General features: G+C 43.9%; 2 protein-coding genes across 3 annotated transcripts in view; both read right to left on the bottom strand.

Annotated features, from left to right (window-relative positions):
- The window catches only part of LRP12 (LDL receptor related protein 12), a 75,764-nt gene that overhangs the window by 39,032 nt on the left and 9,838 nt on the right, over positions 1 to 26,894 (bottom strand). The window contains exon 2 of one of the 2 annotated variants that reach the window (XM_075920233.2): positions 7,266 to 7,322. The exons of the other annotated variant lie outside the window; for it this stretch is intronic. Within the exon in view, the coding sequence (XP_075776348.1) occupies positions 7,266 to 7,322 (57 nt within the window). The remainder of the gene's footprint in view (positions 1 to 7,265; positions 7,323 to 26,894) is intronic. 2 annotated transcript variants of the gene reach the window in all.
- Positions 7,548 to 25,184, bottom strand: LOC149525243 (uncharacterized). Its single transcript, XM_089775907.1, has 2 exons — positions 25,157 to 25,184; positions 7,548 to 23,188 (listed from the first exon to the last, which is right to left on the bottom strand). The coding sequence occupies exons 1-2, from the start codon at positions 25,182 to 25,184 to the stop codon at positions 22,293 to 22,295; spliced, it is 924 nt and encodes a 307-aa protein (XP_089632033.1). The 3' UTR covers positions 7,548 to 22,292.

Below are 26,894 nucleotides of genomic sequence, written 5' to 3'. Positions count from 1 at the left end.
GGCCTACTGAGAAGAGGGGCAGCTGACACCTTGAATCTCTTAACAGAGCAGAGAGGTTCTCTGCCCACCACTCCCCCCCCCCAGCTTGTAGTCCCCCCTCCCCTTTGCAGCCCTGGAGGTGGTCTCTAACATTCACCCCACTCCTTGTTGCCCTACCTTTGTAGTCCTGGGCTGGAGGAGTTCTCAGTCCTCCTCTGCAGTAGGCAGAGCTGGAGGTAGGATCCAGAGATCAGGCTCACTATTACAAAGGGAGTTACAGCAAGGTTGTACCGTGTGCATTTTAATGCACTGCTAAATGTAAACATACACATCTAGAATTAAAGAATATAGGCCGTATTTACACCATGATTGGAACTATCCTGGGGAAAAATTACTCAAAGACTGGGAAAGTATAATTGATAGTCAGCTGAACCCAGTATTATGCTGTGACCAAAAGGATTAATGCCATCTTGGATGCACAAAGAAGGGAGTCTCAATTAGAACATTAAATGGCCATTATGAGTCAGACCAATGGCCACCTAGTCCTGGATCCTGGCTTCTGACAGTGGACAATGTCAAATTCTTCAGAAGAAATCAACAGAACAGAGCAATAATTGAATGATCCATCCTGAGTCATCCAGTCCCAGAATCTAGCAGTCAGGCATACCTTAAGCCTCTACACAGTAATTAAAAACCAATGGCTGGCCCATGCCAACTGGCTTAGATTAAAGGGCTGTTTAACTTCAGTGTACATATATGCACTTGAGGCTGGGCTCCAGGAATTCACGAGGTGCAAGGGCTTGAGGGTCCAGGCCCCAGCCCAAGCCCAAATGTTAACACTGCACTTAAACCACCCTTTAGCCTGAGCCCACAAGTCTGAGTCAGCTGGCATGGATCAGCTGGAAGTATCTAACTCCAGTGTAGACATACCCTTAAGGAGACCAGAGTATGCCGCTGTATTCCTGATCATCTTGGCTAATAGCTATTTATTTCTCTCTACAGGCAGTCCCCGGGTTACATACAAGATAGGGACTGTAGGTTTGTTCTTAAGTTGAATCTGTATGTAAGTAGGAACTGGTGTCCAGATTCAGCCGCTGCTGAAACTGACCAGCGGCTGACTACAGGAAGCCTGAAACAGTGTTGCTCTGCCCCAGGCTTCCTGTAGTCAGCGCTGGTCAGTTTCAGCAGTGGCTGACTTGGGGACGCCTGGGGCAGAGCAGCTGGGGTGCTGCTGGATTGCTCCAGTAGCGTCACTCCTCGGCGCCACTGGACCAACCCAGCAGCACCCAAGCTGCTCTGCCCCAGGCATCCTGATTCAGCCGCTGCTGAAACTGACCAGCAGTGGCTGAATCAGGATGCCTGGGGCAGAGCAGCTGGGGTGCTGCCGGGTTGGTCCAGTAGCGCCCAGAGTGGCGCTGCGGGACCAACCGGCAGCGCCCCAGCTGCTCTACCACAGGCGTCCGGAGAAAAGCCTGGTCTGCCGGTGGGGGGGGGGGGGGCGCAACGCACTAGCTGCACCCCCCCCCCCCCCAGCAGACCAGGGAGACGCAGGCTGCGGACCGAGACGCACCACGGTCCCGCCGCCCGGGTCCTCCGCGGCTTTGCTCCACGTCTCCCTGGTCTGCTGGAGATGGGGAGCAAAGCTGCGGAGCACGCGGGCAGCGGGACAGCCCAGATGCGCCTCGGCTGTCCCGCTGCCGGCGTACTCTGAGGCTTTGCTCCCCATCTCCCTGGTCTGCTGGAGACAGCAGACCAGGGAGACGGGGTGCAAAGACAGCCGCGGTGTGTCTGGGCTGTCCCGCTGCCCACGTGCTCCGCAGCTTTGCTCAGCGTCTCCCTGGTCTGCTGGGGGGGGCTCTCCCCCCCAGCAGACCAGGGAGACGCGGAGCAGCTTCTCTCACCCCGGAGGGCGCGGGCGGCGGGACCGCGGCGCATCTGGGCGTCCCGCCGCACCCGTCCTCCAGGGCGAGAAAAACCCCGTTCGTAACTGTGGATCCGACATAAGTCGGATCCGCGTAACTTGGAGACTGCCTGTACTGTGAAAACTGACCATTTATTCCTAACCTTTGTTTGTCTTTTACCCAGTTACTGTTCAATGAAAGAACCTTCCCTCTTCTAGCATGACTTCTTTCTTTGCTTAAGAGTCTTTGGTGAGGGAGCTCAACTGCTTTCTGAAAGTCCAAGTACACCATACCCCCCATCCACACATTTGACAACCCTTCCCTCTCCCCAAAGAATTCTGAAAAGAGAAAGCATGCTTTACTAATCTAACAAAAGTCATATTGATTCTTTGTCCAACAAATTGTGTTCATCTGGGTGTATGATTATTCTGTTCTTTACTGAAGATAGGAATAGAGAAGTTACTTTACATTTTGCAACAACAAGATTGCTGATAGAATATTATATCCAATTCTAGTATCCACAATTTAAGAAGGCTATTGATACAATGGAGAGGATACAGGTACAAACTCCTAAAACGATATAAGGATTGGATAAGATGTTTTATAGTGATAGACTTAAAGAGCTCAAGCTCTTTAGCTTAAAAGGTTAAGGAGTGATTATTACAGTCTATAAATATACACATGGGTAACAAGTGTTACATAATGACCATTTAGCCCAATAGCCTATCTTTCGACAGTGGCTCCAGAGGGAATGAACAGAACAGGTTATCATTAAATGATCCATCCCCTGTTGCCCAGTCCCAGCTTCTGGCGAACTGTGTGGTATATGAAATAATACTTCCTTTTGTTTGATCCCAACAGGCAGCAGGTTTAAATCTAGATTTAACAAGAAGCTAGACAATTTCAGATTGAAATTACATCTTACTTTTTTAACAGGGTAATCAGTCATTGGAACAAGTTTACCAAGAATTGTATTGAATTTCCCATCACCAGCAATTTTAAAACCAAATTTGATTCCCCCCCTCCCCCATATATGCTGTAGGAATTATTCTGGGGGAGTCATTTGGCCTGAGTTATACAGAAGATCAGATGAGATTATCATAATGGTCCCCTTCTGGTTTTGGAATCTACGGATAGATCTATGATTTATTCTCAAACAAAATGTAATCCAAAAACTCCAAAGCACTAGAGAAAGCTGTAAAGTCAGGAATATTAATTGTACAGTGGATGCACTTTAAGAAATATGGAATGAAGTTTATAAAAAAAAATCTCTCCTTGCAATGGAGAATTTCACTTAAGGGGAAAAAAGTATAATTTTTCAAAAGAGAAATAACAAAATTCAATATTGTGTATTTTTGATACAGAATCGTGTAAAAATAGGTGCATTAAGTTCCCTTGAAGAAATTATTTTTACAGCAGTCTTAGTGATGACAATAAGGGTTTTTACAAGAGCTCCTATAACAAACCAATTCTAGATCATTCCTGGTCCCATCCCCTTTTTTGTGTGCACCTACAATACTACTAATGGTAGTTACCCAGGAGCAGGACCTGTGGAAGAGCATGACTTCACTTGTTCACAAAATTAATTTGGATTAAGGCAGGGTGTGAATTTAAAAAGCAACAGCTGTTATAGAATAATTGCAGATGTAGACAAGCCCTGAACACCTCTTCATGTAGCTGTGAGCATGTGAATGAAAGTGATATCAAGAAGAGTGTAACTGAATCAACAAAACAGTTAAACTGATTACACACGCAGCAGAAAATACATTGATACAAGTGAATTTTTTTTTACTAATAGCTTTTCAGTTTTAGTTACTTTAGATATTACTTGTAACTATACTGGATACCAAGTTTTCATATATATGCCACTTCAGTTTGACACCAAAAGAAAGCAAGCTTTCTGGCCATTGGTGTAAATTAAGAAAAAAAAGCAGGAAAGAATGAGCAGAGCATGATATCGGACGAGAAAAAGGAGATACACTGACAACTGTACCAAGCCCTGGTCAGAAGGGGCAATTTATTATAAAAATGTATGTAAGTGTATGGGGTTACACTTGTCCCATACAGGTGCTGACACACTGCCATAGAAGTTGAATAGCTTTTTTTTTTTTTTTTTTTTTTTTAAAAAGGTCGCCTTATACCTGTGGTTCCCAACATTTGTGTATTGTTTCCTTTACTTAAAACCCATTAGTGAAGGGGTTCTTAAACTGGAGATTGCAACATTATTACATATTGGGGGGGGAGGGAGGAAGGGGGAAGAGGTATCACAAATTGTCAGTCTCCACTCCCAAACCCCGCTTCTCCTTCAGAATTTATAATAGAGTTAACGACAAAAAATGTGGTTTTAAATTGATTAGAGGCAGTAACAATCAAAGGTGTGCTATGTGAAAGGGGTCAACAATGCAAAAGTTTGAAAACCAATGCATTAAGTGGATGGCTGTCTTCCATCTCAATGCCCCTTCTAATATCCCTTATGCTTTTACTAGCATCTTTCTCTTTTCCTGGCATTTATCTCCTGCTTGTAGATATAAGACTACCTGCTGCTTTGGATGAAGCAACCATGTGCTCTGATGACTGAAGTAATTTGCTGTAAGACAAGATGGATGGTCTGCATCACTGCATATATGGACTACTGCTATGCCTAGCTTTAAGTACACATTATAGGGCTAAGCAGCTTTCCCCACATCCACAACTACTGTCCTCTGCTCCCTACACCTGTATCTGTGTAAGTCGACCATATCCCCAGGTTGGGAAACCATCACTTTCAAGTATGAGTAGAGTGCCTGGGGTGAATGAAGAAGAGAAGGAAAGAGTTCCTGAAAATATCATGACATTAATTTTGCAAGAATTAATATCAAAATAGTAAAGAAAAAGAAAGTGGCACTTACCTAGCAAGAACCAGAAAAGTTGCCTGATTTAACAATGAGCAACCTTTCAATAAAACCAGACTTCATAAAAGCAGGGGATAGCAGAATAGATTTACCTTTAATTAGAAAGCCCATTAACCAAAACTCAAAAGCTTAAGTTTTAAATTGCAATGTTGACACAGCCTTACAGTTCCCCTAAGATTATGCTAGGAACAGGCTTAGCTGTGCTGGTCAGACTACTAGAGGATTGGCTGAAGTCTCCATCACTTTCTACCCACCCATACATGAAAATGGGTAACAAAAGATGTTTTCTCCCCCTGCACTGACACACAATACAGGTTGTCACAAGAAGAAAAAGGGAAGAGATCCAGGAGACAAGATCCAGGAAGTTAAAAAAAAATTGTTGCATGAGATTTCACATTTTTTGAGAAGCTAGGTCCACCCCATTTTCAATAAGAGCTGTAAACATCTGTGCTGTTATTTATAAAATGCCAAAAACATGCATGATACTTCATTACTTTGCACATCAATTCTGATGAAATGATGCTGATAATGCAGCACTAGAAAGGTCAACAAAGCCTTAATGTAATTTAATGTGACAAATCTTCACCTGAGAAGCAATGGAAATAAGTAGTCTGATGGAAACTTACCTAGAGAAAAGTATCTTCATATAAAATGAGAATTTTAATCACATGACACTATATCACAAAGCAAACTCCCAAAGATAGGGTTTTCAAGTTTTGTAAACTTCTTTTTCTAAGCAAAGGCAAGAGCTGAGTTTACATCCAGGCGTCCATTCTGAAAAGATGACTTGGAAAAGGAATGTATCCCAGGAACTAATGGGAATTTCCCATAGTAGCTAAATTTCTTCACTCAATTTTACTAGGCTCTGAGAATGCTTCTTGAAGTCTCTCATAAGCCACTTGAGATGGAGTGTCCATACACCACATTTGATGGGAAAGGGTTAATCCCACACTATGGGAGAAAATCCAATCCTTCAGACCCTGACAGGCATGCCCCAACTACTGCGTTAGTTTAAAGGAGAGCAGCTCAGCTCAGCAGGCTGGCTACCAATGAGAAAGTAAGCTCAGTGGATGCTCCAGATCAGGAGCAGCTATAGCCCACAGTAGAAACCAGACCAAAGACCTGCTACCTACAATCAACTAGCAGGAGTCTGGCTTGCAGGATGCTACCATACAAAGGAACAACCAAGAGACCTGGACAACAGCTTCTGAAACCACAATAGGAAGCAGTCCAGGAAGACAGAGTGAAAGGTATCTCCCACCTATGTAAAGTCAGTGTGTTGCGGTACAAACCCTGTTGGCTGGGTGGTAAATGTAATCACTGCAGAGGGCCCTGGGCCCGGACTGAGTTGAATTGAACCAGATACTCCTACCCAGCTACTATCCCCTCACTGATGGCTACACCTGACTCTGACCACTAAGAAATACAGTCATGTACCTGAGGGACACTCTACTGACTCCGGCCACTAGGCTGCACATGAACCTAAGGGCAGTGACTTTGACACTGACCATTCAGCTGCATTGTCTCAAGTCCCACGACTGTAACCACAGTGCCACCACAACCCTACTCCATCCCAAAGGGAAGTAAGGTGCGCATACGCTGCAAAACCTTTGTGTAGTACAGTGGAAATGTAAAACTTCACCCAACAGACAGTTTGCAGTACTGCATGAGTGCTAACTCATCTATGTTTACAAGTGGTTCAATCACCTGAAGTACAAATATCTTAAATATATGTACTAGCAGTGAAAAGCTCTGCCCACAGCCCAGCTAACAGTATTTCAATCTACTAGCCTTTTATCTCTGGAGACTGAAGTTACCAATGAAGATTACTTGAGAGTCACCTTCATCCTTCCTTTCCTATAACATTTCCTGTTACTCCTCAGAAAAGGCGTATGAGTGACAATAATTAGAAGGCTGCAGGCAAGATTGTGTTACAGTATATTGGTAAAGGAGCATAGCAAGTCTTTAGCACTGCTTGTCCATGCTATTGCCTGTATTACACCAGCATCTATCAGTTCCTCAGTTTCATGAGCGCCTACATTTTTTTATATTAAAGAAACTGTGCAGTCAAGTGAATAGTAGTTTCAGGTACTGTGTCAATCTAATCAAGCAAAATGTATAACTTCTGGATTTGTTATTCTTTGATAGCAAGTGTGTCCAAAATTACATTTCAATAAATTTCATTTCACAAAACTTTGCTGTGGAAAGAAAATATCAATTCAACTTAAACCAACTTTTCTCTTAGTTCAATGTTTGTATGGAAAAATAATTAAGCAGTCCACTTAGAAAAGCATAATCTGTTCATGAGCATGCAGGTATCAATTTTATCTTATGAGAATTTTTCCATGTTCCAGTTGCTTCATTCCTTATTACATGCTGCAAAAGGCAGTAATAATTTTTATAGCCAAATATCTCTTCTTAAGATACCAGGTGGCTTTCAATATTTACCATTTAAGTCATGCATGAAATTTAAACATTACAAAAAATGACTTACCAGTTGACACTCCTGAAATATGCACATTTTCAGAATGTTCTGCAAGAGCACCATTTCCTAAAATTAAACATAATGAATAAACTAATTTCCAAGATAAAATTTGTAAAAATTGTTCAGATACTCTTCTACAGAAGAGAGAACAAAACTGAGTTGCTTTGATTAATATTCAATATTTGAGATCTCAGACCTCTTCTATTACAACACATTTCAGGGAGACTAGAAAAAAACATCTATTGTACAATTATGATGAAAACAAAGCACATTTATCATTCTGTATGGAGTGGTTGAATAAACTGGAAATTAGAAAAGTTTTTAGGATTTTGAGAAACTTCCAGTACATTGAAAAGAGAGAGGATTTGGATCTCATGTAACATTTTAACTTTATTTCAATCATTCTATTTTTCAGGGGAAGCTAGTTTAAATTAATCATTCTCTGTTGTTTTTAAAAGGAAAGCAATTGTTATGCAAACAAAGACACCCATGAGAGATAACTTTGCTAATGAATGCTGCTTGTTCATCTATCCAAGAAGATAAATTTCTATCTAACCAGTGACTAGCCACCAATGTGCACTGCAAATTAAAATGTGCCATGTAAAGACTGTATGGAAAAAGTAAACTAAGGGCTAAGCAAAAAGGATATTTTTATTGCCAGCCACTAGGTCACAAATTTAACATTTTTCTGATGGAATATGTTGATTCCAATGTTGTAGTGGTTTTTTTTTTTTTTAAAGATCTCTTTTCTCTAGAAGGGTATGTTAGTTTCATCCCATTTTATGCAAACATTTTTCCATTTCTTTTCTCTAGAAGGGTATGTTAGTTTCATCCCATTTTATGCAAACATTTTTCCATTTCTACTCCTCTCCTTCTTTGTGCATTTCTCCCTGTGCTACATCAACTTTCACTCCCCCTTCTTTTTCCCTGGAATTTGGTTAACTTTTACAGCTATTTTTGGAGCCTTCTAATAATGACACATGCCTTTTCAGCAGCCCATTTACAGTATGTGAAGCTGACAATCATACAAAACAGCTGTTTTCATGGATGGTGTACATTGTTCAGAAAAAAAGAACCTATAGCTTAAACCAGACCAGTTACAACAAGACTCAATCCTAAAAAGGTTCCTAAATAGTGATTCTTAGAAAGTACTAAACTCTGAATCCTTTAGTGCTCCTAAAATGTTTGCCCAAATTGGATTGCCATATATGACAGCACGTCGGGGTTCCCCTGTCTCCTGCACCCCCGTAATGGCACGGACAGACTCCACCAGCCAGTAGAATATAGGGAGTTTATTGCTTCTCCAGGACACAGCACAGCACAGATGTAATCTGGTTATAGGAACTGGGGCTAGGAGGCCTCAATGCCCCCCCCCCTTCAGATGGGGGGTGGCTGGGCCCCTAAATCCCAGCCCCTTCCCTAGCTCCTTCTCCTTTCTCCTTCCCAGACAGAAACTAACTCACTTCCAGCCCTGCCTCCCGGCCAGGGCTCCACTCCCCTTCTTCCCATTGTTCCACTCCCTAGGAGATCACTGGTCAGACAGACAGGTTGAAGCCCCCCTTGCATAATGACTCATCCCCTGCCCTGCTGGGCCGTGCTGCAGCCAGCAGCCAGTGGAGGTCACCCACACTACCTCACACCATACTTCACTGGGAAATGCCATGGCATCTAAAGTTCACAAACTGTGCAACCACCCAGCATTCTATCCAGAGCCTTGCATTTCAGGTGCGCCTCAGTGCTGCTTCTGCAGTCTGCCTCGAAACTCCTAACTCACTGCTCGCAGGGGAAAAAGGTAGTGCTGATGTCAGCATGTTTCTCCTCCTTCTGCTCTGGGACCCAGACTCTGCAGTGCAGGGGAAGAGGAGAACACAACAGGGCTCAGGAGTCAAATGGAGGAGCTTTCTGGTTGCTACTGCTGTGGCTGCTTTGAGTGCCAATCTACTGAAAGGGGCAATGCATTTCACTCACACTTTCTAAAATGCCACCCTAACCGGTCCTGGGTTGAGTCAAGTTATGGTAATTTAAAAACTATAATTTATATCTACAGGGTTTTTTTTGTTTTATTTCTACTGGTGATGCACATCCACACATCACCTCTATTTGGTGCACATAACATTAATTCTACCTATGGATGGAAAAAAAAAATAGAGGGAACATGGGATAACCCTGGTAAAAAGTAGAGGAAGCTACAGATTATCTAAGTGTTCTGACGTGTAGATAGGTTCAGTGCAAACTAAAGAACAAGAGAAATTTCTGATGAACAAGGATATTTTGATGGCTGATAGCATATGCCTACAATATTTTTTAAATTAATTCTGCCTTCATTTTCTATGAGAAGTTAGAAATAGTGGTCTGTGCAAAAATATTTTTAACAATGTGGGGCTAAGATTAAAAACAAATAATTGTCTCTCGTTGAAGAGCAAAATGGCAAATGGCGACTTAACTGTAAATTCCTATTATATTCAGTCAAATTGGACAATATATTACATTTATGTAAATCCTGTTTTGAAGTGTTGAATGTTTTTCAGTTCATGCCAATAAATGAAATTTAGAGAAAATGCATACACGTACAGAGAGACTAAAAAATGGCATACCCAGTTTAGAGAAATTCCTCGGATAGCAAAAACATAGTATGGTCAAATCGTATTTTGTGTTTGGATAAAGACTTTTTTTATTTCAGTAGACCCAATAATTATTCCCTTCCTCCACAATTTTTGCAGATATGTTTCTCAAAAACTGAAGCCTTCCATGTCAAGATTAAGTCCAGGCCATTATTTTTTTAATATCCAGATTATATAATTTAAAATAGAGGTTTATAAATTGAAGACCTGCCATGGCAAAATTGCTATAACAAGTGATAACTATAGCTAATTTAACGAAAGCTAAAAAGTAATGTGCTAGCATTATGCCGTAACACCAGATTGGATGGAAGCACTTCTGTTGAACATATAACTATCAGGAATAAGGTGTCAAAATGAATAGCTCTTATACAACAAACATTTTTAAATATGCTTTACCACACTACATGCACTTCAACTTCCTGCAGTTTTCAGCAGAATTTACTATGAGTCATTCTGACTGGAAAGCCGTAGGAAATCAACGTCTGCCCATCTTTTTAACTTAACATGAACTCAGGAAGAAATGTGCTGCCAACACACAAAATTTAACCAAACTGCATGTTAAATAGGTTGTCTAAAATCTAAATTTAAAAAATTTCATTAGAGGGGGAAAAATTAGGCTTGTGTTCCTATTTTGCTTTATTATTATGCATTCAGCAGTCTTTAAATATTTCTCCATTCAACTCTCTATTTCTTCTGCCTAAACATTTTATTCATTAGAAATTCAGGTCCTTCCTTATCTGAAGACATCATAGCAATTGAACTACCATGGAGGTGACATCACAAAAGACTAGAGACTGAAAACTGAGCATTTAAAAGGAAAGTATGTTTTGTCACAACAAATACAATTTTCTCTTAGTATCCATTTAACTTCATTGACAAATGACCATTTTGAAGAAAGAACATTATTGTTACAGATTCAATTTCTCATCCTTTCAACTATGGTGAGCCACAATACACTTCCAGGAACTACTGCAGCAAAACCAGACTTAACATACTAAAAATCCAAGCCAGCAACACACAAGAACAGTCAAAACAGAAATCAGGGCCATGAACAAACCTGCATTTTGCACTCTCTCTGGTATTCTTTGGCTTTTACGTGCTTAGTTTTGAAGCCTCCAATTCTTTTAAATTCCATATTCTCTCTCTTTCTCTCACACATAATATATGCAGGTATCCCTCCACACTTTTGGCCCATATCCATGAGATAAATTGCAAAAATTGAGAGCTTAAAAATTTTAAACAGAGCATGCCTGGTCTGAACTCTGAACAAATCTTCACCCTGGGATTTATTCCAACAGCCTAAACCCCTGACCTATTAAAAGCGTAAAATACGATTTGACAATGATACATTTTTTGTCAAATATCCCAGAAACGTCGTCTCCTGCCACAGACCGAGAACATGTAAAATCAATCCTATACCAGCAGCATACTTAATACAGGTTGGACCTCTCATACGGCACCCTCAGGACCTGACTGGTCCCAAACAAGGAGATTTGCTGAACCAGGGGAGGTCCCTCCCAACAAGGTCCATGATGTCTTGCTGCCCTGGCTAGGGCTCTAGCCTAGCCCCACTGCCGGAGCTCTGTGGCTACCGCTCCCATCCCCGAGCTCCATGGCTAGGGTTACCAGATGATTTCAAAAAAATACCAGAAACCCTTGATCTCAGATGCGCGACTAGCCGGGAGAAGAGCAGGGCTGGCCGGGAGGAGTTTAGGGGGAGTGGGGCTGGCCAGGAGGAAGTCGGGAGGGGGGGGGAGGAACAGCCAGTGGGAAGCAGGGCTCGCTGGGAGGGGATTGGGGGGAGTGAGGCTGGCTGGGAGAGGGTCCGGGGCGGGGGGAGAACCGGCCAGCAGGGAGCAGGGCTGGCCGGGAGGGGGTTGGGGAAAGCAAGGCTAGCAACTGGCCGCCAGAGGAGATGGGGGGGGCACGAAACTGGCCGGCGGGGGATTGGGGCTGACCCAGGCGCATGTAGATCCCGAGGTGCTGCCCATCCCATGCATGGTCCCGTCGGTGCACATAGGCGAGTTCTGCCCTGGCCCTGGCCCTGGCCCCGGCCCCGCCCCCACCCCCACCTCTCTACTGTGTAGTTGCATATTGTCTGGCTGGTAGACATGCTCACGCAGTGTGAGTGTGTCTTCCAGCCAGGCAGTACAGTACACAACTACGTACTGATACTTATTATAATAATAAAACTTACTTAATTAGAAAATAACGGACATTTATATGTCTGGTATTTTCTCAATTCATTTCCTAGACAGAAAGCTCAAATACCAGACTGTCTGGTTCAAAACTGGACACCTGGCAACCCTATCCATAGCCAGGGCTAGAGTTTTGTGGCTGCCACTGATATTGCCTGGCTGCAGTGACCAGAGATCCCTGATACCCTGCCCCCTGGATCCCAGCTGAGTCTCTGTGCCCCCCTCTTCCCTCTGTTGCCACTCCTCTCTTGTGGGCCAAACCTCCAAGAACATCTGTGGTCCTGGCAGAACCTGGATATTGCCAGACCAGAGAGTCCCGGTTCAGGGAGGTATAATCTGTACATAAATATCACTACTATTAAGTCTGGTATCTTAACATCCTGCAAAGATAGGATGAGGAACTTCAAGCCATTGAGAAAGGGAGAACCTCAGTTCACTAACTGGAACAACACAGGCTTATAACCCTGGAAAGACCCGAAATATCAAAGCTTGAAACTGTGCCATTTTAGTCACAGAAAAGTTATTTTGGGTGATTCATAAGTTTTAAAGGCTCGCTTCCCGTACTCTGTATATTGTAACTGCTAATAACCAAGGCATTAAGAGAGAAGAGAAAGTTCCAATAATTTTTTTAATATCTAAAAAACCTCTCCTAAAATAGGTCTTCTGGAGTATATACAAAATACAGAATGTTGTAGGGTAAAAAAGTTGTAATGCCATTCACTGAAGTGACCTTTGGAAGTCACTTGTGTAGTATGAACAGAACCGAGGAAAAGGATCAGGTTTCAGGGGGGACTTAACTTGGTCAGCTCCCCAGATGCATCAGCTCCAGCCTACCCACTATCCATATTCTGTTGCCTCTCATACAGAGGCAGCAGCATGGGGGAGAAGAAGCTCAGCAGGAGCTAGTGCACACAGGGAGCCGGCTTAAAAGCCAACTCCTTGCGCACACCGGCTCCCACCTTCCTCTCTCCCCCACCCCCCCACACACTGCCTGCCTCTGACAGAGAGGCAGCAGTGTGTGTGGGGGGACGGGACAGGAAGAGTGAATTGCATGTACATGGTATATGGTTCCACTTTCAGACCCCTAATAACAATGGGACCTCTCTCCATTGTAGCCGCTGGTCACTACAGTAATAATGATGAACCACACTCTTTGTGTTTCCTAAATACATGCACATAACTATACCCACACAACTACTTTAGGAATGTGTGCAAAAACCTTCAGATTCTCTACTTTTTTTTTTTTTACCATCAAAGTTTGTGATGAATGGGAAGGATACTACCCTTTCCTGGACATCTCAGCCCTTCAGTTAACCAAATAGCCTGTGAGGGTTAAAACCACAGACCAGGGGTGAGCAATAATTTTCACGGGAAGTACATGTCACAAATTTTGGTATGTGGTTGTATGCCGGCTCCAGCCTCTCGGAAGGGGTGGGGCCTCAGGTGGAAGGGGGTAGGACTGGGTCTACAGACAGAAAGGAGTGCTTGTGTGAAATAGACACGCTTCGTATGAGAAAGACAGACTGTTACACAGTTTGAGTGTGTGTGGCATAAGAGACAGGAGAGTTTGTGGGGCAGTGGCTTTTTGTGTGGCAGTGGTGGAGGGGCAGCCAAACATATGATGCCGGCTCTAAATACACACCTCTGCTAATCAGCTAGGCCTAGGGTTGTCAGATGGTTTAACAAAAAATACCAACCCCCCCCCCCCCCCGCCTCCAAAACAAACACACACCACGATAAAATTCTGCTGAGGTAAAAATAAAAAGGCGGGGAGAGAGGGGAGAAAAAAGTTGAGCAAAAAAAAAAAAGGGGGGGGGGGAAGAGCCAAAGTTGTTAATAATTGCACCACTCCCTCCACACACTAACCGCCAATACACCTCCCCCTCCCCCCCCGAGCCAGGCCCTCTCTAGTACCCCCCATCCCAGTGCACTCCTCCCCCCCCAAGGCAGGAATCCCCAGCATCGGAAGCCCTCGCTCCAATCAAATCTCCCCCCTCCTCCCCACAGAGCCAGGCATAGAGGAACAATCTGACTTTTAAAGTGGCTGCTCCTGTCACCCAGCCCAGCTGCCGCGGCTCACATTGTATAGAAGGAGGCATCATGTGGTCAGCTCTCGGTCTCTGCTGGTTACGTGGGCCAGAGCAGCGTGCGCTCTGCTACCACCCCAGCCCAGCGCCCCCCTAGTGTGGCGCCCAACAAGTCCCCTCTCCTGCCCCCCTTCATCTGTCACGCTCCTCACTCCCCCGCCCCGGCCAGATGCAGCAGGGGAAAATTGTCCTTGCTGGGCTTCCGTCCTAGGGCAACAGGAAATACTCATTGCACATGTTTGGTATTTACTGGGGTTTTTTTTAACGGACAAAGCCCGCAAATACTGGACTGTCCGGGTGAAAACTGGACACCTGGCAATCCTAGCTGGGCTAGCCAGAGAGAAATGCTTAGCAGGCCAGATCTGGCCCTCGGGCTTGACTTTGCCCACTCTTGCCATAGACAGTGGGTCCAACATAGTTTCTAGGAATACTAGGGAAACAGCGTTGGCAGGAAGCTAGGAGAGCCAATGTAAATCGTGTGGATTTCTGAACTGGAAGCAGTGACCTTTCTGTGGCAGCCTGTAAGACCAGAGCAGAGCAGTGAGAGATGAATTGAGACAGAAAAACAGGCATGGAGGATTCAGTGACATACTTGCCATGGGAAGGATTACATCTTGAAACACCAGATGTGAGAGTAGAACAGGAAAAATTTAGTGATCAAGCTATTTTCTTTATTTTGGGGCTTCTTGGACTTAATTTTTCTTTTTTCAGTTACACTGTAACAAACTTTCAGTATTTAATCTGATTTACAATTGGTTGTGTCAGTCATTGAATTAACTAGGGATGTTAAAATCTGTGTATTTGTGTAAACAAATTTTCAGTGGTTATACATTTACAAGTGAGGGGGAGGGTAGAGTGGGAGCCGGTGTTCATGGGGAGCCAGTTTTTAATCACAAGCACTGACTTCCATTCTACTCTCTCCCTCGCTGCTGCATCTGTATTAGAGGCAGCAACTCAGCAGAGAGCATGTTCCAGGGGCAGCAGAGCAGGAAGAGGAGGAGGAGGAGATAGCTCCATGGAAGATGGTACATGTGGGAAGATGGCTTAAAAACTGGCTTCCTGTGCATACTGGTTCCCGCCTCCACGCTGCTTCTGATACAAAGGCAGTAGCGGGGAAGGAGAGGAACTGAGAGGGTTAATGGATGAGCCCAGACTCACTGGTTAACCATGTACTCAGATACATATTAACATCCCTACTAGCACCCAAGTAATGTTTTATCACGTCTTTCTTTAGTTAATCACATTTTTAAGTCCATGATCTAATTCCAGTGTTCTAAAAGGCAGGAGGTTGTGTGTGCATACATTTCCTCATGACACAAATTCACTATCACTAAATTTATAGCTGCCAAGCATTTATCAGTACTTTTCACTCCTGCTAGCTCTGCAAAGCTAACAGCACAAGGATGCTGTAGCCAGAAAGGAACCCCCTTGTAACATCCATTTTTGCTTGCCTGGAGCATACAGGGCACACAGAGCAGAAGGCCCAGGCTGCTGTGACCGTGAATGGCTGTAAACAGAGATACGCCAATTGCTGACCAAGAGGCTGCCAAGGAGTGCCCTTGACTGAAACCCATATTGATACGAACACACATCCATCCGCGGGGGGAGGAATCTCTCGCCCAGTAAAAAAAATGTCTAGTGCTCACAATTTAGTTATCTCTCTTGCAAGTGTAAATTAACTTGAAACTTGCTTGTAAGAACTGGCGCCACAAAACGGACCAGTAGAATTCGGCATCTTAGATAAGAAAGAGAATACGGGCCCCCAGGGGTATAAAGATAGGTCCAGCAGCGCATTCTCTTTGAGTGTCAATCTACCATCTATCTGCTGGTCGGGTTAGGTGTTTGATCTCCCGAGGTTCCAAGGGGACGCCCACCTCGTATTCGTCTTTCCTAGGAATTGAGAGACCGGCCCTGGCCTGACACGCTGGAGTCGAGAGGCACAGAAAGGGGTAAAAATTGTACCTGGATGTGGTCCTTTGTTTAAGTATATATATACATAGACTTAGAGCTCTTTAAAGATTAAGCTGTCACTTGGTACCATTATTTCTATTTTCTATCTTTATTTTCTTTGTAACCATTTTTAAAATCTGTATTTGTTAGCATTTAAGAAATAGAGCAATAGCCATTGTAACCATATGCTTTTTATAAGTCTTTTAATAAACCTGTAACTGTTTAAGCTTTAACCTGACTCCTTCAGTTGCTGTAACAGAACCAAGCACAATTTAAAAGAACTTCAGCCGGTCATAAAGGGACAGACATAGGGAGAGCTTGGGCGTTTGGATCTGTGTCACTCCCAGGTGACAAGATCCGTTGAGGCACCTTTCCAGCCTTTCCCAGGCTGCCCGCTGCGAAGGAACCCCTGTGTTCTAGCAGTTAAAATCTAAGGTGTAATAAGCTCTTTCTATATAACGGGGCGTCTGTTGGCCTGCTGGCCACCCTCTGCGACGGGACCCCGGTCCTAGCAGTAAAGACACGGACGTTAAACCTTTTCTCGGAAGCATACACACACACACTGCCCTGACCGTCGGCTGACAGATGCTAAACTGGGTTCTGCTCTACTCACAGTAGCCTCAATTCTGGTGGTAAACTTCCAATTGCAGAACTTTCAGTATTTAATTTGATTTACAATTGGTTGTGTCAGTCATTTAATTAAAGACTGCAGCATTCAAAAGCAATGTAAAATGCAACAGACATTTTAGTTTACTACAGAATTTAGCGCAATACCTCATAGCAGGGAAAACCAGAGGATTTGACACCTTAGAGAGTGGGTAACGTGGAGGATAGCTGCCAAACATACTTGCTCTGACAGAAAAAGGAACAAGAATTTTGGAAGTTGTGGTAGTTAAAAAGGAGGGGAATCACATACATATGTTGGGTTCTCTGATTAAGGGGTGTTGGGTTCCTAGAGACAACAGGGAAAGCTTTCTACAGAGATCCAAGCATTCCATAACTGAAGGAAAATTCAAGGCTCACAAATACAAAGGGACTTAATTAAACCCAGGACATCAAAAAGAAACAAACACAATGTACATGGTCACTTAAACATTATATAATAGAGGAAAATTTGCACTTATGTCCTATGTACTTTTCAGTTTTCCTGTAGCTAGCTGTTTCATGGGAGGAATATACACAGGCCGTTCTCGCTGTAAGTCCAAGATACGTTCCAAAAAAAAACTTGGACTTACAGCGAAACAACTTAAAGCGGTGATTTTTTTTTCCCCCGCAGCTGACTTCCATTTAAGCAAATTGATGGGAGTGTTTTGCATGACAGAGCGGGAAATGGGAGGACATATAACACATCAGCTCCTACAAACGTCAATGACATTAGCGTGGAACAGATATATACTGGGGCGACTTATAGTGAGGATGCCCTGTACTTGTATTAAGTATGGATACATTTTTCAATTCTTAAGTGTAACATTCTCAAAATTTTACTTTTCAGTAAAAATTCAGTATACTTGGTCTTAGGGAGCAATTTTTCCTGAGAATTTCACCAAGAACAATTAAGAGACTTTTTTCATACATGACCACTATGAGAGAGGAAAATAAAACCAACCACTTTGTGTTCAGTCAAAATTTCTGAAATCTTGTTATGATCCCCCTTTTTGCTTTTAGTAGGGACTCTGGCTCATGTTGGTGTCTAACATTAAGCATCAAAGTATCCATATATGTGCAAGTTGGGTATATACAAAAATTGCCTCTTTTGTCTTTGTAGATGTTCCATTCTGGTGGTCTTAATAAAATATTTTTAGGCTGTATTTTATTTTACCAAGCTAAAGAGTAAAAAAAAAAAAAGGAACCTAAGACTGAAAACACTGATATTACTTTCAAGACTGGATATAAATGTTACTTTTCTACTGTCTTTTGAAGGTTATGCATTCATTTTCCCTTATATTTGCTTAAAAATAAATAAAAAGCAACTTTCACAATGGAACTCAATCGCAAAAGAAGCTTAGCTAGAACAAAACAAAGAACAGTTTCTCTGCCCACACATTTCTTAAAAATATCTCCTGAATAAAATTTACACACCTGGTCTTACACATAATAGGATGTAACTATTTTAACAAAGCAACTTGTTAGATGGCATTATTTGAAAGCATTCAAATGCCAAATATGAATATATCATATGACAAAGAGAAAATGCTGAAATTTATTAGGTATCTATTACAATAAAATTGCTGCTTGTGTTCAAAAAAGACCACTACCTATTTGGACTTAAGGTTGATTTTCAAAAACAGTAATCCAAATCCATAATTGTAGAGGAAAAAGTAGTAGCTTATACTAGGGATGTAGGCAACCAGTTGAGCTTACTGGATCGACTAGTGACTCAACTAGTCACTCCCTCCCCCCCTTGCTGCCTCTATCAGTGAAAGGCAGGAAGGAGTGAGGGAAAACAAGAGCCAGTGTGGGGGCAGGGGAAGAGGGGAAGAGCCGGCTTAAAGGACGGATTCCCCCCAGCACCATTCACATGGAGCGGAGCAGGGGAGGCAGAGGCATAGCATTGGACCAGGCACGAGCTGGGAATCAGCTGTCCCGGCTCGCACCAGGTCCACCCCTACTGCGCTTTAACCTTTTAAATGTATTAAGAGCTTAGTGGCTCTTAATAAATTTTAAAAGCACAAGTGCAGCAGGGGGGACAAGGCGCAAGCCGGGACCGCTGATTCCTGGCTCATGGCCAGTCCCCTCACCCTCTGTGGCTCTGCAGTTTCCCTCCATATCAACTAACTGACCAGTCAATTAGCTGATTAAACGTCATTTAACATCCCTAGCTTATACCTGAGAAAATGAAATGTTAGAGCAGAGGCAAGTTTTGACATGTAAGCTGTCAAGTCTTTACAGACTGAGGAACTATGCTGCAACTGCTTCAGGTCTATGCTTTCTCTTGCCACCATGCTGCCCACCTACTGCATGCTTGGCCCATCTTACACTAACTTGGAAGTTAAGTACTCTGCTTTTGCTCTACACAGGGTCAGACTAATTTCACCTTTAATGCCTCAAAAGGTAGAGGAAGTAGTAATAGGCAACTGTTCTCAATTGCAGCATTGTAAAACAGCAGTGAGAACATCTACTGTGATCAGAGAATTGTGGCAGGCTTGCATTAAGAGTCAGGATAACAAATCAGTATTTTACAAAAGTGTTATTCACTAGATACTCTCACAAGATATGAAACTCTGTATTTGCCTGGTTTCATCAATGCCTTGAAATGCTTTTTCTTGAAGAGAAATTCAGATACACAAAATGAGACCATATGACTCAAAACCTTGCATAAGAACAACTACAAAGCTACCTCATGCTTTTCAAAGACTATATCCTTCACCTTTGTAGAAGTGAAGAAGTTACTAACTCTTTCTGGGAGCATACTGAACACCTAAAGCTTCACAACATCTTCAGTAATAAATGATTGAATGACTCATTTTCATAGTGATTTTCTAAATTAGAAGATTTACTTGGTGTTTTATGGGTCCTTATTTCATTTTTGTTTTTCTTCATTTAAATCATTGCTCTGGGGTGAGAGGTTCAGTATGTAGGGAGAGCGGACTAACAGCCCTTTTTCAAAACATCAGCTTGTGGCCACATGAGAAGTGTTTGTTTATGGCTGCTGCCGCAGGCACAGCCAGGGCAGGGTTGCAGGTTCCCCAGATTGGGGGGCGGGGGACAAAAGGGGGCAGGGGAGAAGAGACAGGCAGACTCAGGGACAAACTCTCTGACCCATGACAGCCCAATAGGATTATAGCTGTTCCTGTCATCACCTCTGACCTCTTGCTGCCCCCCTGTGGTCATTCTATACAGTGGTCTCCAACCTTTTACATCAAAGATCACTTTTTAAATCTCAGAACAAGCAAAGATCTACTGCCCCATCCTTCCCCCAAGACCCCACCCCTTCCTTGAAGCCCCGCCCTCTCTATTCATCTCCTCTCCATCACTTGCTATCCCCAGACCTTATACACTCTACACTGCCACTTTTTCCCCCCCAATTCTTATGTAGTTGGGAAAACCTCTACCATTTGGCCTGTCTAGACTGGACCAAATGTTAGAAAACTCCCTTCCTTTGGAATACCCCTTATTCCTCATGGAACGAGGAATATAGGGGTTACTGAAAGAGCATGTTTGCTATTCCACTAAAAAAAGCAGAAGAACAAATGCATTCCTGGATGTGGAAGAGTTTTTCCAGGATCTCTCTGGAATCCTGGAAAAACTCCTGCAGTCTAGCTGTACCCTCACTGGGTTGAGACAGGATGTGTGGGCTCTGGGGTGAGAATGAGGGATTTTGGGGTGGGAAGGGGTGAAAGGTGCAAGCTCTGGGAGGAAATCTGGATGCAGGAGGAGATAGAACTGGGATGCTGGCTCGGGGAGTGGGCTCCAGGCAGGGGAATATTGGGGTAAGATGGAAGGTTGCAGTACTAAGCAAGCCACAGGCTTGTGTCTGTGAGGGTGCAGGAATTTGGGTTGGGGTATGTGAGGGGCTCATGGCAGACGGTTCCAGTGTATGATAAGCTCAGAACTAGGTCTGGGGGAGGGTGCAGGAGTGTTATAATGCTGCGGCCAGATGGGGGCTTGGCCCCAATTGGGGGTTTGTTGGCCAGGCTTCATTTTTAAATGAAATACTATGTCAAACACAAAAAGTTTCTGCATTGTCTTTATTTATGAGAAGGCTGGGGAACCTGTTTTGAGTCAGGGGTCACTGACCCATAGAAAAGTCAATTGGGGCCACACAAGGGAGATGCAAAAAAACCCAAAACTCCTCTCAAACCACCCCCCCTCTAAGCCTCACTAATGTGGCCCCAATTGTGCTGGTGGGAGCAGGGGACATGGTACTGGGGAAGAGTGCTAGTGGGTGCTGGGGCAGGGACAGAATGCTGGGGTGGGGGCAGGGTTCTGCAGCAGGGCACAGCGGAGAGGGGACAAGGTGCCAGGGGGAAGAGGACAGGGTTCTGCAGCAGCGGACAGGGTACCAGTGGGAGCAGGGGCCAGGGTGCTGGGGTGGGGCCAGGGTTCTGCAGCAGGGGGGACAGGATGCCAGAGGGGGCAGGGAGTCCCCTGCACCAGCCTCCTCCCAGGATTCCCCTCCTCCTCCCCCCGCCCCGCACACGCCTCCTCAGAGGCCAACTCTCCTTCCCGCAGAGGAGGGAAGCCCCGGCGCGCGCGTCCTCTGGGTCCCCCTCCCCTGCAAGTTCTGGCACACCACAGACCTGAGGGAGAGGAGCAGCCAGCACACTTCCGGAATCCCCAGAAGTGGCACGCAGCTGCAGGACTTCCATCCACCCCGCAGGAAGCCAGCACTACCTCCATTTTCGCTGGAGGTAGGTAGTGGGGCTTCTTGGGGGTGAGGGGAAATGGAGGGCCCCGAACACCTCGTGATCAACTGGTCAAGCCCTCCTGATCGACCAGTCGATCACGATCAATCGGTTGGTGACCACTGTTCTACAATATAGATGTCCCTACTATCAGCCCCTCCTTCTCCATTTTATGAGAAAATCAAATTTCAGGCACATCTCACTGCCTTGGCACAACCAATACCTTACACTGCTTTAAAAGTTATGGTAAGAATGAACTGCATACCAAATCTGGTGGTCCTAGATCTTACTATTTAGGAGGAGTTCTTAAAGAAACTGACTCACAGATGCACATTTCTATGATATATAGTAAGAAGATAGGAGATTTAACAAGGGAAAGATTACCTGACAGGGATGGAAAACTAAAATGACTTTACAAAGAAAGCAACTGAAGCTCCAATTGTAACAGTACTGCAGGACCTAGATATCATCTGCTCTAAGCTGATGACACATTTTGTACCAGAGCAACAAAAGCTTTACCAATATACATGGTAGTGTAAACATGACATGACAGGAATGCACTGTATCCCATTTTTCTGCCTTTATCAACACATCATAATTTAAATGGGAACACAATGATCTCTCAACTTGTGTCTCAATAAAGCCAATGATTAAAATCTAGATCTTAAGCCAAATGAAGGCAGAAATTAAGTAGGAACGCTTTGTTTTCATAATGAACTAAATTACCTAGTGCTTGATGTTACCACTCATAGAATCATAGAATAATAGGACTGGAAGGGACCTCGAGAGGTCATCGAGTCCAGCCCCCCGCCCTCAAGGCAGGACCAAGCGCCATCTACACCATCCCTGACAGATGTCTATCTAACCTGTTCTTAAATATCTCCAGAGAGGGAGATTCCACCACCTCCCTTGGCAATTTATTCCAATATTTGATCACCCTGACAGTTAGGAATTTTTTCCTAATGTCCAATCTAAACCTCCCCTGCTTCACTTTAAGCCCATTACTCCTTGTCCTGTCCTCAGTAACCAAGAGGAACAAATTTTCTCCTTCCTCCTTGTGACACCCTTTTAGATATTTGAAAACCACTATCATGTCCCCCCTTAATCTTCTTTTTCCCAAACTAAACAAGCCCAGTTCATGAAGCCTGGCTTCATAGGTCATGTTCTCTAAACCTTTAATCATTCTTGTCGCTCTTCTCTGTACCCTTTCCAATTTCTCCACATCTTTCTTGAAATGTGGCGCCCAGAACTGGACACAGTACTCCAGCTGAGGCCTAACTAGTGCAGAGTAGAGCGGCAGAATGACTTCACGAGTTTTGCTTACAACACACCTGTTGATACAACCTAGAATCATATTTGCTTTTTTTGCAACAGCATCACACTGTTGACTCATATTCAACTTGTGGTCCACTATGACCCCTAGATCCCTTTCCGCCATGCTCCTTCCTAGACAGTCGCTTCCCATCTTGTATGTATGGAACTGATTGTTCCTTCCTAAGTGGAGCACTTTGCATTTCTCTTTATTAAACCTCATCCTGTTTACCTCTGACCATTTCTCTAACTTGCTAAGGTCATTTTGAATTATGTCCCTATCCTCCAAAGAAGTTGCAACCCCACCCAGTTTGGTATCATCTGCAAACTTAATAAGCGTGCTCTCTATCCCAATATCTACATCATTGATGAAGATATTGAACAGTACGGGTCCCAAAAATAGACCCTTGCGGAACTCCACTTGTTACCCCTTTCCAGCAGGATTTAGAACCGTTAACAACAACTCTCTGACTACGGTTATCCAGCCAATTATGCACCCACCTTATCGTGGCCCTATCTAAGTTAGGCCAATAGCTGAGCAATTTAAAAAACAATGAAAATCTACAAAGTCAGAATATGAAAATATGGTTCTATACCACCACAACCATTTGATCAGACTGGCTAAACATAGCAATAAAAATGGCCATCAAATTGCACCCAATGATTCCTGTACCCACTGACTTTTGGAGGCAACTATCTGAATAATTCTGTAAAAAAGAGGCTTGTGTAACTTTAAAAATTTCCAATCCCTGCATATACATGCTGCAAATACAGTAGAACCTCAATTTTGGTTTCCCCTGGGATCATTTATCTTCTGTTGTCAAAAGGGGGTCAGCTCTGCAGCCTATCGGGGGGGGGGAGGGGGAAAGAGAAATTCTGTACAAAACCCATTCATATCTGCACAAACTCTGTGCTCTGCAGTGGCACAATTCCTCCACAAGTAACCTACTGGTAACATATTAAAAATGAAGCTGGCATAGCCCTGGGTGAACCTTCACTAATAGGGAGGCAGAATTTATAATGAACCTTCTCCATTATCAACCATTGAAATCTCCCAGTTGAACTATTTCATGAATACTTCTAACTAAGTATGTTAACTAGCAGTTAATTTACTAGTGGAGTAGTCGATGGAATTTCCATTGATTAGTCAACAGGCACTTTTGCATTTTTCCTTTGAAATTTTGAAGGAGGAATGTGCAACTCCATGTGCAGCCCAGGGCCAGCAGGAAATCCCGCTGACTCCGGGCTGCATACAGGCGTGCCAGCTTTGTGCATTTCAAAGCGGCAGCGCACCATGGCGCCTGGGGTCAGCGGGGGACTCAGGGCATTTCTGTGGAACCCAGGATCAGCTGGCGAGTTCCCAGCTAAGCTCAGGCTCCATGCACAACGCTACACAGCTGAGCCCAGGATCACCTGTGCGGCACGGTTCACAGGGAACCCGTGGTCAACTGGGGAGTCCCCAGATGATCCCGGGCACTGGGCAGCATTTCAGCAGAACCTGGGATCAGCTGAGGACTCCCCAACTGACCCTGGGCTCCACGCACACAGTGTTGCACAGCTGAGCTGGGGATCAGCTGTGTGGAGCTGCCGCTTTCAAGTACCCTCTCAATCCCCCCCCTTTGGTGCCTCTATCTTACAGAGGCAGCAAGGGGGGCGCAAAGGGAGGGAATCGACTAGTCAACTGACTATCCAATAAGCAGGGCTCGACAAATAGTGTAATCTACTCGCCCCGGAAGAGCTGGGGTGGAGCGATCTGTGCATGCGCAGAGTGCAGAACCACGTGGCTGGTGAGCCCTGCAAATAAGCATCTGCTTATTGGATAGTCGAACAGTCTTTAACATCCCTAGTCTCTTTGGATCCTCCCTTCAGGTAGTTGAAGGCTTCTTTCAAATCTCACCTAATTCTTCTCTTTTGCAGATTAACAAACCCAGTTCCCTCAGCCTCTCCTCATAAATCATGTGTCCCAGTCTGCTAATAATTTTTATTTCCCTCTACTAGACTCTCTAATTTGTCCACATCCTTTCTGTAATGGGAGTGTGTGCCAGAATTGGACACAATACTCCAGATGTGGTCTCACCAGTGCCAAATAATGTTGAATAATCACTTCTCATGATCTGCTAGCAATACTCCTACTAATGCAGCCCAATATGTTGTTAACCTTCTTGGCAACAAGGGCACCCTGTTGACTCATAGCCAGCTGCTCATCTACTGTAATCTCCAGGTCCTTTTCTGTATGACTGCCACTTAGCCAGTCAGTCCCCAGCTGGCAGGAGTGCATGGGACTCTTCCATTCTAAGTGTAGGTCTCTGCATTTACCTTTTTTGAACCTCAGATTTATTTCGGCCCAATCCCCCAATTTGTCTAGGTCACTCTGGATCCAATCCCTACCCTCCAGCATATCTACCTCGTCCCCCATCTTAGTATCGCCCATCAATTTGCTGAGGGTGCAATCCATTCCATCATCCAGATCATTAATGAGGCTGTTGAATAAGACTTTTCCGGGAAACCGAGTTGAGGCTGACCAGTCTACAGTTCCCCAGATTCTCCTCTTCACTTTTTTCAAGATGGGCTCTACATTTGTCTTTTTCTAATTATCTGGTGCCACAAGATAATGGCCAACAGCTCTGCAATCACATCAGCCATCTCTCTCAGCATCCTCTGATGCAATAGATCAGGTCCATGGACTTGTACATGTCCAGCTTTTCTAAACAGTTCTTAACTAGAGTTGTTAAAATGCATTTATTTAGGTAAACATGTAACTGGTGAAAAGGTCTATGGTTATATGTTTAACACGCAGGAGGAATTGGCTCCCTTGGAGTCATCTGCCTGCTGCCCTCACCACTACCTCTGTATCAACATCTTAATCAAAATAATTGATACAGCTGGTCCCCGAGTTGTGAACGGTCGAGTTACGACCATTCATATTTATGACCAAAGCTCCCACGGAGCAGTCATAAAGGTGGTCCCCGAATTACAAACATGACCCACGCTTATAAACAGCGCAGTCGCTATGTAACTCAATGGGGTCCAAGTTACGAACAGATCGAGTTATGGACACTGAAACAACTTCAGTCAATGCAGCAGCAACATCAGCCCTAATTTGCTGGGTCCCTAGGTCAGGGAATATACTTAACAGGTAAGGCAGCTAGAAAGTGCCTGACATCCAAACATTTTTAGTAAAAGTCTGGGGGCTGTAAGGGATTCACTCATCTGACTATTCACAAGTCACAGCTTGCTCATTCACTCAAACAGAAAAAACAGCAAAGAACAGTTCTCTGAGAACTAAGCATATTAGCATTTGGATAGGAACAAGTTATTAAGCATTCTTCTTCTGAACATATTCTGTTCCTCATTTTCTTTCCTTCTCTTAAAGGAGTAGTGGCTCAAAAGCTGACTTGATCCTCACTCCTCTTCTCCCCACCTGCCACAAATAAAAACAGAAGTGGATCCCTCACTTTCATTCCTTTCCATCCCCCATAAATAAAACAACAAATAGAATTCAAAAGATTAAAAGCAGAAAAGAAAACCAAGCAGAGCTTGGGCCACGTTATCCCCTCTCTCTTTTACTCCCTGGCATCCTCCTGTGCTCTAATATAGAAGGGATAACTGTCCCTTACTGGGAAGACTCTTCCCAGCTTCAGATTCTCTGCCACCCTGGCTTTTACAGCCTTTGTGAATTGCTCACCCCAGAGCTATTAATTAAACCTTAGTCATGGAATCTGTTGCCTTTTCAGTACCTTCTAACATGAAGCATGTTAGGGAAATAGAAAGATGTGGTCTCCACAACAGAGATGCCTTCACTAATTAAACCCATAATACAATTCTGCCCCAGGATATGGCATCCATCTGCATAACACTGCAATTCAAAGATGTGATTATTTTACATGTCTTTTCCCCAACTTAAATACTCTGAACCACCCTTGCAGCATTCAGCGTTAGCCTTCCTTATATTACCATATCATTGTAAGATTTTCAATGCTGTGTTTCCAAGCCCTTGGTAAATAACTGTCCTGTTGGAAAAATAATTTGAGATGATAGTTGTACATATCGTCTTAAAGATACAGGTTGACACTGTGGTCCAGGAAACTCTAGTCCTTCAACATCCAGAGTCCGAGAGGACCATGGA

The sequence above is a fragment of the Pelodiscus sinensis genome, chromosome 2, assembly GCF_052426305.1.
Source record: "Pelodiscus sinensis isolate ZL-2025 chromosome 2, ASM5242630v1, whole genome shotgun sequence".
Taxonomy (NCBI): domain Eukaryota; kingdom Metazoa; phylum Chordata; order Testudines; family Trionychidae; genus Pelodiscus; species Pelodiscus sinensis.
Note: the sequence above shows the minus strand (reverse complement) of the source record. Positions and strands in the feature narration are given on the sequence as shown.